Raw genomic sequence first — 18,412 nt, forward strand, 5'->3', positions numbered from 1 at the left:
AATTTTAAAGAGGTATCACCATATTCAAATTGCCTTTAAAACTCATTGGTGTCTTGATCAATACTTTACTCCATCGATCAAAGATAATGAGCATTCCCAACGGTTAGAAGCCGCGCTATTGGAATACTCTACAACTGGGCCCCCGAACCAATTCGGCCAAGTGATTTCGCGAAAGAGTTGAAATATTTAAATTTCAAAGAAGCTTTACTTAATTTTTTTATTTTTCATTGGGCTACTGATGCAGTGGTGCCATTTATTGGCGACAAAACAATATACATCAATTTCAGAAAATGTCATTCTTTCACTGTGGGTAATTTCAACAAAGTTGTCTCAAGGATTGATGAAAAGTTGTCATGTCCAGGACACGAGGAAGCAGATACGAACATAGTTATATCATGCATGTAACATCAACTATCCAGCAGAAATAGTAATAAGTGCTGATACCGATATTGCGGCTATAGTGCTTGGTAACATAAAACACCTTAAAAGTAATTCGGTTGTTTGGATGCTTACCGGCACTGGCAATAATTTAAGGTATGTGGACCTAACTAAAATAAATGCAGAGTTAGGACTGTTAATTTGTCAGAGTTTACCTAGATTTCATGACATAATAGGTTGTGATTTTAATCCTGCGCTCTTCAGAAAAGGAAAATTAAAACCATACAAGATATAAAAAAAAAATCCAGAGTACCAGGAAGCTTTCAAGAACTTCGGCAACAAAGACTTAATTGAAAATTTAAATCATAACTTCTTTAATATTATTCAGAGATATATTTGCGCTGTTTATGTCTCTAAGGTATTTGATGTTGATGCCGCTAGACTTCAAATATTCATCGACTCGTACACAGTCTCCGATGTAAACGAAGTTTTTGACCCAAAGAAGTTGCGAAATTTTGACGCTAGCAACCTACCACCTTGGAAAAGCGAGCGACTGCAGCAATATCTGCGAGCAAATTATATATGTACCATTTGGAATAATGCTCATTTTAAAAATCCAACAACATATCAACCAGACAATAACGGCTGGGTATTAAAAGATGACCAAATAACAGTTCAAATGGTTTGAAAGGGGATCAACTGCCGAGTTATGTTAGTGATTCGCTCAAAACTCAATCTCAGGAATATAATTTTTATGACAAATTATGATACATAATTTTTTATTTATTTATAATTGTATAAACTTGCTTATTTTTTTTGGAAACTGAAAATCTTTAAGGAGAATTTTGCACGAACATATGACCGTTCTGTTATGGCCACTCAGAGGGCCTTCAGACTGCACTTCAATATTCCAGTTAGGGGTGATGTCCCCGGAGGTAATGCAATTAGACGTTGGCCGAGGGCATTAGAGAACACTGGTTTAACATTAACTCCTTCAGCAATTGGAAGACCCAGGACGGTAAGATCCCCTGAAAATGTTACTCTGGTAAGAAATGCTATTGAACAGTCTCCCAGGCGCTCAGCCCGTAGGCATGCAGTTGCTTTGAGTATGTCTAGCAGATCTTTAAGGAGAATTTTGCACAAAGATTTACAATTTCACCCTTACAAAATGGTTGTGATTCAAGAGCTGATTCCTCGTGACTTCGAAAATCGTTTAAACTGCTGCCACGAAATGTTGGGGAGAACTCCAGCAAATTCCAACATTTTTCAGCAGTGACGAGGCCCATTTCCACCTGTGTGGAGCTGTTAATAAGCAGAATTTTCGATATTGGGCTAATAAAAAAACCCAATAAAAATTCACCAGAGGCCACTTCATTCCCCTAAAGTGACTGTATGGTGCGCAGTATCCCAGTTCGGCATTATTGGTCCTTATTTTTTGGAGGAAAATGGGGGAACCACCACTGTCACTGCTGATCATTATGTGACAATGTTAAAAGAGTTTTTTGAACCTCAGCTTGAAGAATTAAATGAAGTAACTAATCTGGGGGACATTTGGTTCCAACAAGACGGGGCATCATCCCACACTGCTAGGATTTCGATGGAGAAATTGAGGCAAATGTTCCCCCTGAGCCTCGTCTCCGCGAGAGGTAACGTAGAGTGGCCTGCGCGCTCACCAGATTTGAGCATTTGTGACTTTTTCCTTTGGGGATACCTAAAAGAAAAGGTTTTCAAACATCGTCCACATACCCTGGAAGAACTTAAGGACAGAATCAGAGAAGTTACGGCAATACCCATCGAAATGTGCAGAAGAGCTGTCGAAAACTTCAGAAATCGCCTTCAAGAGTGTGTTGCTGTTAACGGCCATCATCTTTCAGATACCATATTTAAAACTTAGTGTAAAAAACTAGTTTATGTACTGATTTATTAATTACAAAGATAATTTTGGTAATTTAAGTTGTTTTTGTATTACATCCTTTTTAAACCCGGTATATATGATTATATCACGCTTTGGTGTCCCACATGGCAAATTTTGCATATAGTGGCTGTTTCACCTGCTTTGGACGTCTCTATATCGGACGTCAAATGCGAGCATCATTTTGATGGTCTCGGCTTGTGTTGCTGATTACATAAAAGTATAACATACAAAAAAAAAGTTGGACGTCAATTAGCTTCCAATCTTACTCTACGGAGTATTCTTTTAGTTAATTTAGCTAGGTTACGTCACAAAAATTTGCAGCGCTGTCATAGTTACTCTAAATATTCATTGCTGACCGTATGTGACAACCGATGAAAAGCGACGTTCCGTCTTCGTGCATTCAAAACTAACGAACTTACAATTTTGTTTATCGTTTATTATACTTGTAATTTGCGAGTAATTATATGTCTTCATTTCATATTGCATGTTGCGTAATTTTTAAAAGCAAAATGTCGGGGAAAAATTATCGTAGTGAAAAGTTACTCAAATTAATTCCTGGACTTGAAGGTAAGATTGTTGAATATATTTTTATTTATATAAAAAGATGGGCACCTGCTATTCCTTATATGTATTCAAGTATAGTATTTAACCGTTTATATTTAAATGACATTTAAATCTTTCTACTTTTAAAAATATCTATACTTTTATCAGCTAAACTTAAGTTATTATTTCAGTTTCAAATTTGTCTCGCAACTAAAAGAAACATGAAATACTGTTATGACGACAAATATTCATTGGTGAGTATTTCATTAATCTATATTTATACTAATATTATAAAGAGGAAAGGTTTGATTTTTTGTTTGTTTGTTTGAAATGAATAGGCTCCGAAACTACTGGACCGATTTAAAAAATTCTTTCACCGTTGGCAAGCTACACTATTCCCGAGTGACATAGGCTATGTTTCATTCTGAAAATACATTGTGTGGATATAAAGTATTGGAGAAGTGCGCTAATGCCAATGGAGCTAAAAATCCTAAAGCAATAACATCAAATAAGCTACGAAAGATTTGACGACACTCACACAAGTGTTAAATTTGAACGAAACATATTGAGCACTGACCAATAGCATGGATAGTTTACAGGCTGTGCATCGGAAAAACTACAGATTAGCTGTTTTATTCACATCATTAGGTAAACTATCCAAACTCTTACTGCTAATGTAAAGTGGTGAAGCTGATTCTTACAAAGGCAAATCCTTGAACGATATTGTATTAGATTTAGAACGGGACTTATTAAAAGATACAACTGAATACAATTATGATCTAAGTAAAACGATAAATGCAGAATATGTACAGTTACTCCACCAAAATCGACTCAACTGAGTGATATAACGAACGCTAATGAGACTATAACAAAGAAAAAACAAAATCTGGTTCCTCGGACTTCAAAACAAAAAAATATTGTCACAAAGTTTTTTAGCAAACACATAAATAATAAACAACCACCGAAACGTTATGAATGTAAAGAACTGCGAGATCTGCATCCTGACATTTTTCATAACAAGAATTGGTTGAAAATTAAGGTTTATGTCCAAAATACTTAAAAAAAAACAGCAAATAGTCCTGCTTATGTCTTCCACAGATCAGACAAGTAGGTAGCTAGGAAATTTTTGTTCTAGAGCTTTATTTATTTCGTTTTATGTTAGAATGAATATTCTTTTCAAATAAGAACCTAACAGTGGAATTTTTTTTCTAATTTCAATTTTTATTTTTCGTTATTTTAGTTACTTTTTATTTTTTCCTTATTGTTTTTATATTTTGTATGTAATCCACTTTTGAGTTTTTAAGTTATTTAGATATTCACACAAATATACGGACGTGACATTATCCCAAAATTTTCAGAATATTTCTCATTTGACGTCCAGGGTGTCACATGATAAATGGTTTGAAGCATTTAGAATATTTCAACGTCCGTATACTTTATTTTAGCTCTGAATTTAATTTATTGTAGCTCTGAATACCTCTAATATAACCCCAAGTGTTTACGAAACAGTGACTTTTTTTCTCAAGTGTTTACTTGATTTTTGTTATTTCTTATTACTTCCTTATTGTTTGGTACAGTTTTACATACCCATTGACATGACCCACAATGTTTGTTTTGAATTTATTTTAGATGAATTTGTTATTACTTATGAGGGTATATATGTTCCAACCGAAGTAATTTTGTGATTTAAAAAAAAATGTTTCTTTTAAATAAAAATACAACTGTTTGTGATAAATAAATGAATGTGATCTCAGAATTGGTTTTATTTTAATAATTTTGAAGTTCGGTTTCTAGTACACCAATAGGTGTACTGTACAGAAGAGGGACAACGAAGCATTTGGTAAAGGAGTTTGGATAAATTGGAGAACGTAAATTAATTTTTGTATATCATGGGAAGTCAAAAAAGTGAAAATATGGGAGGAAGTCTTTATTGATTTCACTATGCCCGCTAATATACATATATTTGTATATTAACATGTGTCATAATTTTAGAAAAATAACTTGTAGACTAGTTTTTACAAGGCTTTAGCGACTAATAGTCGCTGTAATAGTTCAAATATATTAAGTTGAACCGGTGGACGCTACAGTAATGCAAAATAAAAGGTTGCCAAATATAAAGCAAAGCCAAATAAATATATAGCTCCGTACAAGTCTGTCATGTAATAAATTACATGAAGAACAAAAATATGGCTCTACCCAATCAAACACTGACTGGTTTGACCTGCAATATAAACGATGTCTTGGCGGATTGCGGAGCTATTATCCAATTGCAATTGACAAGAACAACTTTTTTAAGATCGAACAGAACAACTGAACGCTTGGAGCACGCTTATAATAATATCAGTGAACCTATGACACCGACAAATCCCAACAAATATTTTGTTACCTTTATCGACAATTACAGCAGATATGGCCATATCATTTTGTAAAGCTTTATAAAAGTCAAAATCAAAAACATGGAATAAGTAATAATAACTGGTCAGAGTACATAAACGAAAAGATTTGTGCGTTCCTTAAGGAAAAAGGAAAGTTAAAAACGCATCTTATACACCACATTCACATAACTTACTCCAATGGAGAAATAGAAACATCACGTGAGAAAGCCAGAGTTTTGCTAATTGATGGCAAATCCACCAACGTTCTTTTGGGGCAGAAATAATGAACTGAAAATTACCCTTTCAACAAAAGCGGGAATAGTGCCATATAAAATAGGCCACCATATGGAAAAGTACTTAAAGCTAGAAAGATGTGACACGTCTCCAATCCTTTTGGATTCAAAACTTTTGTACTAATGAGGGGTCCTAGAACAATAAAAGGAGTCATAGCCGCCGAGTTATGTTGCGACTAAACCAGAAGCAATAGAAAATTTACAGTACAGACAAGTCCAAACAATCAAGTTGCTGAAACTGACCAGAAAAAATGTATTACAAAATATCAGGATGGAGTATAATTTAGGCAGTGGAGTGGAATCCAATTCCAAGTATATTCACAACAATCTACTGAACAAATCTCATTTAAGAGGGTCTCAGCGGTATTAACACTGTTATGGTAGCAGTGGCCGAAGTCACTACCATAATTCCCAGGAGTTATGAAACCGCCCTTGATTGTCCCTACACACAAAAAGGGCTGGAAGGAATTGAGAACAAATTGAACTTATTACAGTAAAACCAAATTTGTGATTTTCTTAATCTCCCAAAAGAAAAGTATTTATCCTAGAAGTGGGTTTACAAACAAAAATGAATACTGGCAGCATCATACACAAATAAAAACCTAGGGTAGTAGGTAAAAGTCTATTACAGTACCAAGCGTTAGTGCAATTGCTCAAGTGTGGTTCAATCAAGCATAATCAGCTTTTATACTATAACGAAAGTAAAATTATAATTTATTAAAATTTATGGATGTCTGGCAGGAGGGGGTAGCAACCGTCATAAGTGTCCGGCGATAGATGCCGAGATTCCTAAAGATAACCCGAAGAAAATATAAAAAAGAAGCTTTATATTTTGATGACAGTAGCATCTTATTTTAGACACTTTTATTACCTGCCTAAATAACCACATCCCAAACTCTATAGTCGCTGATCGTTCTTATCTGTATAAGAGACACGTATAGAGAAACGTTCAAACGTTATTTTATAAAATACTGAGGGTTTGGCCGTCCAGAGTTCTTGGGCTATTAGTTATAGATTATTTACAGCAAAAAATGGATGATACGGTAATTGCAATTAAACTTCTTTTTATCACATTTATATGTCAGAAATAATTTTTTGTCAGAGATAGAAAGTAGACTGAGTGAATAAAGGAATCTGATTATGGACGTTTTATAAAAATAATATGCGAAAATAGTTATTGAAATTATTTTAATTTATAGCGTTTCTTATAACACTATCCATAAAAAGTATAATCGTGTCATTAATTTTCACTACTTATACAGCTACGATGCTGAAGAGTCTATTACTTCTACAGTTTCTTGAGTCTCTTGAGACTTAAAATTGTTAAAAATTCTTGTAGGATAACGGTAGTGTTTGCCAAAAGCTGATTCGGCATATTTTTTAAACTTTCTAAATTCTTTCTCTTCCCTTAACCATTCTTCTTCTTTAACATAAGGTAATATATATTTCAACCATTTAGGCATAAACTCGTCCATGTAAAAGAAACGACGACGCCACACTTTATGTGTATCACAGTAGCTCCCAGTTCCTCCTATCCAAAGAGGAACTCTAAAATATGAATAAAATTTAAAGTAACGTTTAATTCAGTTGAATCTATACCAATCGAAATAACATTGGACATACAGACTCAAATGCCGAAGAGCCCAACGATATACGTTTGTGTAAAAGAACGCTGACACTGGACTGAGATGGGGATATTGTTTTGAACTTGATAGACCTGCAGCTAGTGCTACAACGGTTATACCCACTTGATATCCGTCTATTAGAACAGCTAAACCCTCCTTTATATTTTCCGCATTAGGCAAATGAACATGAATGCTAACCTCTGTAATATAAATGCATTTTTAAAGGCTCTTATTTATTAACCATATTAGATAGTTACAATATAAAAGCTTTGACAAACCGGTTGTCGGGATCGCAAGATCGAGTCCCAAGCGAGGTCGCCAAAAAAAGGTTCCTGGCACCGCGCCCTGGAGTGATGATTCAAATTCAACTTTTCCGTTTTTTTATCTTTACACTACTTAAAACGCTAACATAACACGATTTCGTCAAATGTCTCTAAGTAATTTGACCGATTAGTTGACAGCTGAGAGCACTCTTATCTTAAAGAATTTTTTTAAACTTGCTTTAAATTTGACAATTAAATATGAAATAAAAAAGATGATGATATTTAGGTTTTACCTTTGAAAAAATTCAGAGTACATTCTTTTATTTTTCGTATTTTCGTGGTGCGTGAAGAATTTTAGTTGGTAACCATATTAAAGATGACAAAGCTAACATTCTATGATTATCTTACATACATTCATACGAATACCCTTACCCTAATATGATTATCTTAATTTGTAGTTAACTGTCGGATTCAAGAATTGTTACAATTTTCAAGTAAAATTTTCGATACCTACTAATAAAATGTGTAGTAATTTTTATATTTCAAAAATGATTAAACTTAAATCATTCTTCATTCGATTACGGTGTTTTTTTCACGTCCTTACGTTTTGTTTATAAACAAATTTTGATTAAAAAAGTATGAGAAACTATCGTAGGAAAATATTTTAAATACATAACATTTTTTAAGAAGTACAATATTTAATATATATTTTATATTTTAAGATTGACATTTTTTTGTTATTATTTTGTTTACTTTCTTAGGAGTTATAACATTTTTAAATTTTAAATTTTGGATTTGGCATGTTTCAATTACTTTATGATTGATTTACATGAACCTAATTACAAGACTTATTTAGCAATTATGTGTTTTTGCTTTTTAGCATTTTATATTAAACTAGATATAAACCGAAAATAATGGTAATATAACAAAAAAATCGATTACTTTTACGAGATACTCATTAGATAGTTACATACCTTTGTCATCGGAATAACTACAAATAGTAGACTCAATAATATATTATTATCCATCTTGAAGAATTACACGGGGTTCTGATACTTTTGTGCAGGAAAAATGTAATAATGCCTCGTCGTTCACAGCGTTGCAATATAAAATGCTATTTGCGACTATTGTTATGAACGTATTGCATTCTTGATGCCAGGAAGTTTCTTTAAAAACAGGACGTAATTCGCATTCATGAACGTATTTTTTCTTTATTTTCAATTTATTTCAAAGCTACAATCGGTGAAACTTCGTAAAAAATTGCACTTTCAGTTCGAAGGTTATTATACAAAAAATATTTTAAGTAGCGGGTATTTAAGATGCTTACAAGTTTTAAGTTGCCTAAAAATCTAAACTTCAAAACAGAAACCATGAGTATGGTCACGTTTTTGTGTCATCGAGTACCCCCATATTCAATATACGAGTATGAACGTGTCTTAATCAGTTTGGTTTTTAATAGTAAATAACGCTCAGCAAAGAGAGCGCGGTGGAGACATGTCAATCGAACTTTTCAATCTTCGACCACCGACGGGTCAGTTACACCATTTAATTGTTCGCGCTAGTTGGTTCCTAGCGCACATAATATATACATATATAGTGTGATGGGTTCACTATAAATGAAAAATATTTTTACAATTGTTTTTTTCCAACCATAACTGTCAAAAACAGTTTAGACCACGTACATGACAAGAAAAAAATAAATAATACGATCGACATGCAACTGGTAACATGAACATAATGTTTGATATACGTCTGACAACAAAAAGGTGGTTTTATATCTTATTAATAGAAGTGAGACAGAAAAATTTATAAGTACCATTAACATTTCATCGTTAAAGGATGTAGTAAAGATTGTCTTCGTCTTCCATCGTAGCATCCCGAAATTAACCTCGCGGATCTTTAGTGAAGAATTCATTTAACTTCATATAATTTCCTTATCGACCACAAAAATTTAATTATCAAAAGATAGTTTTCGGAATTAGAATATCAAACAAGGAAAAAGTGGGACAACTACGTTATAAAAACTGGGCAAGCTAATACCAGGACAAGATTTTTTGTAATGTGAAAGAAAAGAGATGATTAGTAATTAAAAAGAAGGGGATTAATTAACTATTGTACATTTTTTTCTAAGACTTTCAAAATTTTCTTAGACATTCAAAAATGCTTAATTTTTAATATTTAGGCCAAAATTTAAAATACAACTTGAGATTACATTAATTAAAACAGATTCCAACTTGGTTATCGGTTGATTTAGATTTTTACTTGTTTTCAAATATTTTATATGCGTTCCACCCAGATTTCCAAATAGAGATTGGATTTGAAATTGTTATTATATGTATCATTAGAATACAATAAAAGAATATATATTTACATACATCTTTGTGGACATTAAGTATTTAAAAAAAATTACAACTCGTGTAGTCTTTACAGCTTTAGGTGTTTTGATTAATTATTATTTATAACAAATATACACGTAACAATGTTTTAGTAAAATCAGTTTATAATTTGGTCCTAAAATTTAATCTTTATAATGGTTTGCCCTTCACATTTCCAAAATATATTTCCATATTGTTTGAAATTTATTTCAAATATCAGACATGGGTATTCACCATCAGTCGCAAGAGAGCTTGTCATTCAATAGTACTTGTTTTCAAGTATCATCATGTCAATAGCGTCTTAACCTAGAATGGTGGACAACGCAAGTGTTTTTAAGTTTGAATATACAAAAGTATGTAGGTTACGTCTATTTAATTGCTAAAGTAATTTTTGTGCGCATGAAGTGTGGTACAATTTTAAAATAATAAAAGTGTTAAAATGATGAAAAGTTGTAAAATTCGCTGGACCAGATACATATGTAATACCCATAAATTTAATATGAAACAGCTATCATTTCAAAATAAAAGCACAATATTACCCAAGCAAGGACCGACGTTCCGTAGTTCATAAGAACTGAAGACTAGTCCTCATCCAGCTCAGCCCTGAACCCTTTACACTGGTTAGTTTTAGGACTGGTCTAAACGACACGGTAACGTTGAGTCTTAAAAAAAAGATGTTTTGAGCAAGCAGTGGCAAAATTTCCCATTAATACAGGGCGCAAATCCATATATTTGTGACCAAACACTTTAAAGGCCTATATAAAAGGCAGAGGTGGCAATATCAAAAAGAAAAATTTATTTTTTGATGAGACTTATTAGTCACAAAAATGAATTTTAACTTTTAACAGAACTTATAGCCGAAGTAACTTATTTTCGTTTTAGTTATAAACCTCAAAAATTGCAAATTTATTCGGCCTAAATCTTTCACTAAAAGTCAAGTTAAAAGTTAAGAATTGAAGATGGTCGTGGAAAGGGCAACCTTGCTCACAATGTCATTAGTAACAATGTACTTTTATTGAGTGGTAAAATAATTTCATTTCATTTCGATCTTTGAAAATCATAAGAGAGCGCAAAGAGGCAAGCCAAAAAAATCCATACCAGCGAAGTAGCGTAACATTTTATCCAGAGCAATCTGTAGAAATTTTTATTTGTTTTCGATCCTAGATTGCAACTGTTTGTTCCAGATCAGAAAATTTCATGAATCGTCTTACTTAAAAATAATTCAAAATTTTCGATGTTTGCGAAATAGACTAGATTACAATTTGTGATGTTTACAATTATTGTACTAAAGGCCAGAGCTAGTCAAAATCCACAAAACTTCAGTGATCGCCCTACCTCAAATACAATTCCAAGCTAATAATTGTTACAAAAAACTTAAATAAAACCTCTCAAATTCTTTAGAGAGAGTATGATTCTACCAAAAGTTTCAGTCAACAAACAAAGCTTTAAATATAATATGCTATTAGTTATAGTTAATGAATATCCTAGTAACTAGTTTAAAGAGTTTCAAGCTAAACGTGTAATGATTTAATTATTTCTTAAATTACTTATTTAACTTAACTCTTTCTTAAATTACCTACTTAATTACTTAAAAATTTGCAGAATTAAAATGAAAAAGACTTTACAGACGCTTCTACTTCTTCAACTAAATTAAATCTTAAATTAAAACAGGTTCTGATTGTTCAGACCTGAAACATTGTAAATGTATTTCGACCAAAACTTTCCCCTATACAAATACAGCATACTTCACGCAGAAAATCTTTGAATAGACTTATTGACGCTAGTTGTAGTTTTTACCAGTGTAACAGGTCTTACGTCTATACTCTATTGCTGGATTTAAAAAAAAAGATACAGCTTAATACTAATAAAGTGTTTTACCATTTCATGTGGAACATCTATTTCCTACCTCTAAAGGAGGGATGGTAGATAGATTTTTAGACAATTTTATCAAAATGTATCATAGCCACTTCTACCACAAAAATCACTATTTTCTATTTATAGTGAAATGATGTTACATGGATATTCGTTTATGTAACTTTGGATTAATCATAATTACTTTTTATTTTTTTGTAAAAGATAAATTATTAACAACAAATTTAGTTTATAGAAAAAAGAAATATTTTTTATTCGAGAAAGTTTCCTTGTTGACAGTTTTCATAGTAATGTATCGATTTATAAGATAATAAGATCATTCTGTCGTGGTAGCCTGGAGGTTAAAGGCCTGCCTCTCATACGTGAGGGCGCGGGTTCGAAACCTGGCAAGTACCAATGTGATCTTTTCCGAATCATATGTACTTTCTAAGAGTATTTAGACACCACTGACAAACGGTGAAGGAAAACGTCGTGAGGAAACCTGGTCTTATAATTTCAAATTATAAGATTGAAATCGCCAATCCGTCTTGAGCAAGCGTGGTGATTAATGCTCTAACCTTCTCCATGCGAGAAGAGGCCTGTGCTCAGCAGTGGGCTCATATAGGCTGATGATGATGATGATGATGATCATTCAATATGAAAGAAAACTAATGAAAAATAACCAACGTACGGATATTGGCCGACACCAGAATACACATTTTGGGTAAATGTCTAGAGGAAAAGGGAATTGCTAAGTATAAAAATAAATACTGGTAAAGAAGAGAGTCAAAGTCAATATTATGTGAAAAAATAAACGTCTCTAGACAAAGAGCTGAAATTTCGTTAAAAAAAAATCAAAAATGTCAAAAGATCTTAAATGTCAAAACAATCATTTTATTTCAAATAAAATTTGTTACACTTTATTCATAATATTCCATATTAAAGGCCAAGGCTGATCAAAATTTAAAAAACTTTAGTGATCACCCTACGTCACACACAATTCTAAGCTAACAATTGCAAATAACTAAAAAGTTCCTTCAAATTCTTCAGAGAGAGTATGATTCCACCAAAAGTTACAGTCAACCAAAAAATAATAATAAAAAGCGAACCTTCAATTTGTATGATGTCTAAGAAAAATTAACAACATAAAAAGCCAGACAGAACTCATCACAACCATCACCACCTCTATAAAGAAGAATTTTTAAAACCACACAATGTGTTAAAACTGGCAAGAGAAAAATTTATACACAAGCAAATTATAACATCGTCTCCAATATTTTTATTTTCAATTATTCTATTCTGAATAATTTCATAAGGCCTTGTCAAAAAGAAAGCGGCATATGGTTTTCATATAATGTGTTAGGAATAAGGTATTTACTAACCCTTCTGTAGTAAGATTTCTTTTAATTTACAATCTTTTAAGCAATCTTTTGGACTGCTGGAGGGAGATTAAGATTATTACCGATATGTTCCAGGGCCGTAACATGTAGGTACCTTAGAATTTGGTATTATTGATATTTTGACGACCTTAATATTTTCTTATGTAATTATGCTACCTAGTGTGGAAAAAAACGAGATGTAAGAAAAAAGCATTTTCTAACAAAGAGCACTCTAGGATCCTTCAAAGGCCATTTACTGTTCGCTTCAAGTATTAGGAAAAAGAGGAACAAAAACCTTACAAAATCCAGCTTGAAGTATGTTTAAAATAAAAAATACCAACAGTCTACCCAATTGTGTAGGAATACTTTTTCAAAAGACTTATATCCTCTATGTTACTTTGAGACCTATACAAAAACATTTATTACTTGAGTTTGTTTCGTTCTACTGCAATAATTTTAATATAATTTTATATAACTAATATTTTCATTATTATTGACGTGTTACGCCATTTTAACAAAAAGATTTACTGATTATATTTTTTGTGTTCTATTTTTCATAAAAATAATACTCAGATGTTTGTAGAAAATAAATAGGAAGCATCGTATAAGGCGTGCACAAAGGGTTTTTTATATATTCTTTTCTATTGCAAATTTCTAAACTCAGAAAGGCTTATCTTTTTTTAAACATTTAAACTGCTTATTTTATATGCAAATCTTGCAGTGGGGATTTGCATGTGGAATATTATTTCTCTCAACTGGAATGAAAAATTTTTACAGAAAATATGTATTTGAAAACAAGGAAGGTCTATAACATAGAAAACATTTAGTGAGACCAAATGTTTCTATTAAAAATGAATATTAACTTAATGTGTAAATGTAATAACACAAAAACAATGTAATAAGATTTGGTATTATTATTAAAACCTTTTTATTTATTTATTTCCGTTTTGTAATAATTATGTCTAGTGTTAAATAAATTTTTTATTAAATTAATCATTATCAATTAAAAAAATTTCTTCGATGTACTTATCGAGTTTCATGAGAGGAGATTTCGATGCCAAAGACAACTTATGTATATACAAGAATTTGATAACGTTAATGATATAAGAACTAGCACAACATTGAATTATGTTGTAATATTTTCAGTATTTTGTGAAAATTATTAATGACAAACATTCTAAAGGCATAAAATTTTTCACTTATTCATTACGTGTCTTTGGAACCCATATTAAAATTATAAAGCTTTTGACAAGTACCTTCAAATGAAAACTTGTTAAATAAAAAAAAGTCAACAATATTTTACAACATATCTATATTTGATGAATACGTTTAATATATTTGGCGGAATATATATTTGTTTGTAACAATTAAACCCCTAATATTGTTGTAAGGAAACAAACTTGACGAAGACATGAAAAATATCTGAAACAAATTCAATATTTTTACATTCGGTAAATTGAAATTAAATTCCTAACTCTTGCACAGACAACTGCAAAAGTAATTTTTCATGACTGGTAGAAAGAAAACTATCTCACAATCCGGAAGACCTCCAAACGCAGGATCAAAAGTAGTAGTGCTGCCCCCGCCGGATCTTTTCAATATAAACATATAGGGTTTTCCATTAAGGGCGCTTGATCTTTGAAATGCAAAAAAAAATACATGTAGGAAATATATTTGCAAAATTTTATTTTTATTTGGAAGGTCTATCGACCCCATTATGTATGGAATATGACATCATTCAAATGACCGCCACGGCTTCGGTTGGTGGCGCGCACACGAAAGGTCCAATTTTCGATGACTCTGGCGCACAAATCGGGCTGTATTTGATCGATGGCGTGGCGTATGTTGACTTTGAGGGCATCGGTGGTTTGCGGCTTGTTGGCATAGACCTGCGACTTAAGAAAACCCCACAAGAAAAAGTCCAGCGGGGTCAAATCGCACGATCTCGGTGGCCAGTTCACGTCGCCTCCGCGCGAGATGACCATGTCCAGAAATTGCTCGTGCAGAACTTCCATCGTAGCGTGTGCTGTGTGGCACGTAGCGCCGTCCTGTTGAAACCACATGTTGTCCAGATCCATATTCTCGATTTCAGGCCAAAAGAAGTTGGTTATCATCGACCGGTATCGCTCACCATTGACGGTGACGGCCACACCATTATCGTTTTCGAAAAAATACGGACCAATCACGCCTCCGGCCCAAAATCCGCACCAAACAGTCACTTTCTGCGGGTGCATTGCCACTTGGTGAACCTCGTGTGGATTGGTCTCGTCCCAAATACGGCAATTTTGCTTGTTGACATAGCCATTCATCCAAAAATGCGCCTCGTCGCTGAAGATGATTTTTTTGCCAAAATCGGCGTCAACTTCCAACTGCTCTAATGCCCAGTCAGCGAACACACGGCGCTGTCTATGGTCATTAACCTTGAGCTCTTGGGTCAGCTGGATCTTGTACGGGTGCAGGCTCAAGTCACAACGCAAAATTCGCCAAGTTGTCGTCTGCGAAAGGCCGAGTTCCTGTGCGCGACGCTGAATTGACTGCCGCGGGTTTTCGAGGACACTGTCGCGCACAGCGGCGATATTCTCGGCAGATCTCGCGTTACGTTGACGTACGGGAACCGGCTGATTGTTAACTGACCCGGTTGACTCGAATTTGTCCACCAATCGACGGATAGTCGACTCGGCAGGACGATCATCGCGACCGTAAAACGGGCGAAGTGCGCGGAACGTTGCTCGAACTGAAGACCCATTTTCATAAAACAATTTTATGATTTGTACGTGCTGCTCGACACTGTAACCTGCCATGGTGGTTTGGGAGGACGGAATGAATATAACACATTGCATTTGACAGCTGTCACTCAAACAACATGGCCGCAATCAGCTGTCAAAGTTCAAGCGTCCCTATTGGAAAACCCTATATTATAATACTTTTAGAATAATTAAATGCACCTCGAATAAATATATCCAAACTCGAGCTAGTGTTCATAAATATGTCTTGGGGATATAGACTGAGAATAATCAACAATTGCAATTCTTAGGAACGATTTTCGATTAAGACTCAGTTTCACATAGCTTTGTTTGTTAAATCCAAACAAGGCATTTACTAACGAACTTTCAAAAATACAATTGTCTGTCAAAATTGATGTGCCAAGATGAAAAATTAACAAGGTATTTTTAAATGTGACGTTAAATGACCGGCTACCAAATTATTCGTTCTTGTTATAAGACGACCAAATTCAAGTTATAGCTTTTAATACGACATTTTTGCTACGATACGATATATCGTTGATTGCATAGATTTGGCATGCAAAAAGCTTGCCTCTCAGTCTACTAGGTGTAACCTATCAAAATCGTGTTGTCAATTTATTGGCATAAATTGTGTTCAAGTTATAAGTGATGAAAATAATACCTAACTTGTTGAAACTCTGGCTGGATGCATAAATGACGAGTGTCTACGCACTGAGTCAGTCACAATTCAAGTCATCTGGAGGAAATTCCAGTGTACCAACCATACCCCAAGACACCGAATTTTAATACCGGCTATACATATGAAGAATGCTTCGAATGGGATGGCAACAAGAGCTACGATCTCAACTACTGCCTCTACAGCTTCAGTTCCAACAGTCACGTTGGGAACTGTATATAGCAGTCATGCTCTTTAGAGTGCCGCATCATGTAACGTAATACGAAACAAATTTCAAAGAATGTTACCTACCTTTAAGCTTAACATATTTTATTAAATTGAACTAACTTCGTATCTTTAGTGTATTCTTAAGAGAACCATGAGATAACATAAGGCGGCCTTAGGAAGCCTTGGGTAGACAGACATGTACTCATTCCGGCAACACGGCTTAGTTTGTAATTGAATGTATGTAAATGTACTGTTTCACTTAAATATTTTACAGAAGTCTGGTCAACGACTCACATCAGTGCTGCTATAAATATCATGCTGGAACTCAATCGAAACCTTACTGACTCTAAATATAAATACACCGACTACGAGTACAGCTTAGCTTTGTTCTTTTATGCCAAGCCCAGTCATACGTTTGAATCGTGTTTTCGCCGGGAAAAGAGATCACCTAATATTAACTCAATATCAACTGGTAACTGACTCTAAATAAAATGCATGTTCGTATTGGTGAAATTAGCCTGTATTGCAGTATTTAACAGTGGCGCAAAGTGCTCCGTTATACGAAAAGCAATTGCAAATGGATTCTCTGACAGCAGAAAACAAATTGTAAAGTACTTACATGGATTGGGAACAGTCTCCGCTATTTCAACAACTATTTTGACAGCTAATTGTGTTATAAACGACGTTAATGTATAAATACTTTTCTATATATTTCCGGATTTTGTAACGCAACTGATATCTTAATTGGATCAGATTTATTTCATAAACTGGTCTAAGCGTACAAATTGACCCTAGTGATCATTTATTAGTGAAATTCACCGAAAAAAAGGCAAGATAAAATGTTAGACCTAGGCCTTATCGGTTGACTCTAGGTCGCTTGTTAAAAAATTTAAACCATTCTTTCAGAATGAATTGAAAATAACATAATTCGCCACAGTATATCTCCGCGTTTTCAAGCCCATTTATTTTATTAAAAAAGAAGAATGGAGATGCTAGGATATGCTTGGATTACAGAGAGTTGAACTCCAATACAGTGCTTGACCATTATCTATTTCCCTTGCTTGGCAATCATACCATTTACACATTACCTGACAATTCGAAAGTTCACAGTTGTCATAGACACGCACAAGGCGTCGGAAATCTGTTACCCTAAATACATCATTAGTGCTTGGTGGTCTTATCTACGAAATTTCGAATTCAACATTGAGTATAGAAAAGGTGAGCGTATGCAACACGCAGACATTTTCAGTCGTAATAAGAGACCTATTGAAGTAAACAGACAGAACTTAGAATGAGTTAAAGTGGAACAACATTGTGACCAGTAACTCGGATCAATGATATAGGGTCTCGGCAAGGGAGAAAAGATGCGTGATGGAAGACAAGAGCCAATTATAGAATACCTCGAACTTAATGTGATTCCCAGATCTTTTCAGTGAAGCTTGATAAATCATTTCCATACGTCTATAAAGCATTCAGGTTACGAGAAAACTTTAAGCAAAATAAAGGAGAAAATTGTTACAAGCGAATTTATTGAAAAGTGTGCCGTATGCAGAACATCCAAATAGTCTTCCGTGCAACGCAAATTGTGTACACCCTACACCCCATTTCAAAACCAACACATCCACTTGAGCTTATCCATCTTCCACTTAAGGTTATACTGATGGCTACGGTAAGTATACTTCGCTACACTAATAAAAGCAAGAGCCAGCAAAGCCCTCTAGGATCTTTAACCCTTAATCAGGCCCTATGTGCACTGGCATTACAACATTTTTAATTATGGTGTTATTA

The 18,412-nt window shown here is 33.7% G+C and overlaps 2 protein-coding genes across 3 annotated transcripts in view; both read right to left on the bottom strand.

Moving 5' to 3' along the window:
• Positions 1–18,412, bottom strand: part of LOC116777341 (immunoglobulin domain-containing protein oig-4-like) — a 52,935-nt gene that overhangs the window by 4,065 nt on the left and 30,458 nt on the right. The window lies entirely within an intron of this gene.
• Positions 6,676–8,590, bottom strand: LOC116777338 (uncharacterized). The gene is made up of 4 exons (XM_032670837.2): positions 8,367–8,590; positions 7,408–7,474; positions 7,128–7,329; positions 6,676–7,052 (listed from the first exon to the last, which is right to left on the bottom strand). The coding sequence occupies exons 1-4, from the start codon at positions 8,418–8,420 to the stop codon at positions 6,767–6,769; spliced, it is 609 nt and encodes a 202-aa protein (XP_032526728.1). The 5' UTR covers positions 8,421–8,590; the 3' UTR covers positions 6,676–6,766.

The sequence above is a fragment of the Danaus plexippus genome, chromosome Z (genome assembly GCF_018135715.1).
Source record: "Danaus plexippus chromosome Z, MEX_DaPlex, whole genome shotgun sequence".
Classification (NCBI taxonomy): domain Eukaryota; kingdom Metazoa; phylum Arthropoda; class Insecta; order Lepidoptera; family Nymphalidae; genus Danaus; species Danaus plexippus.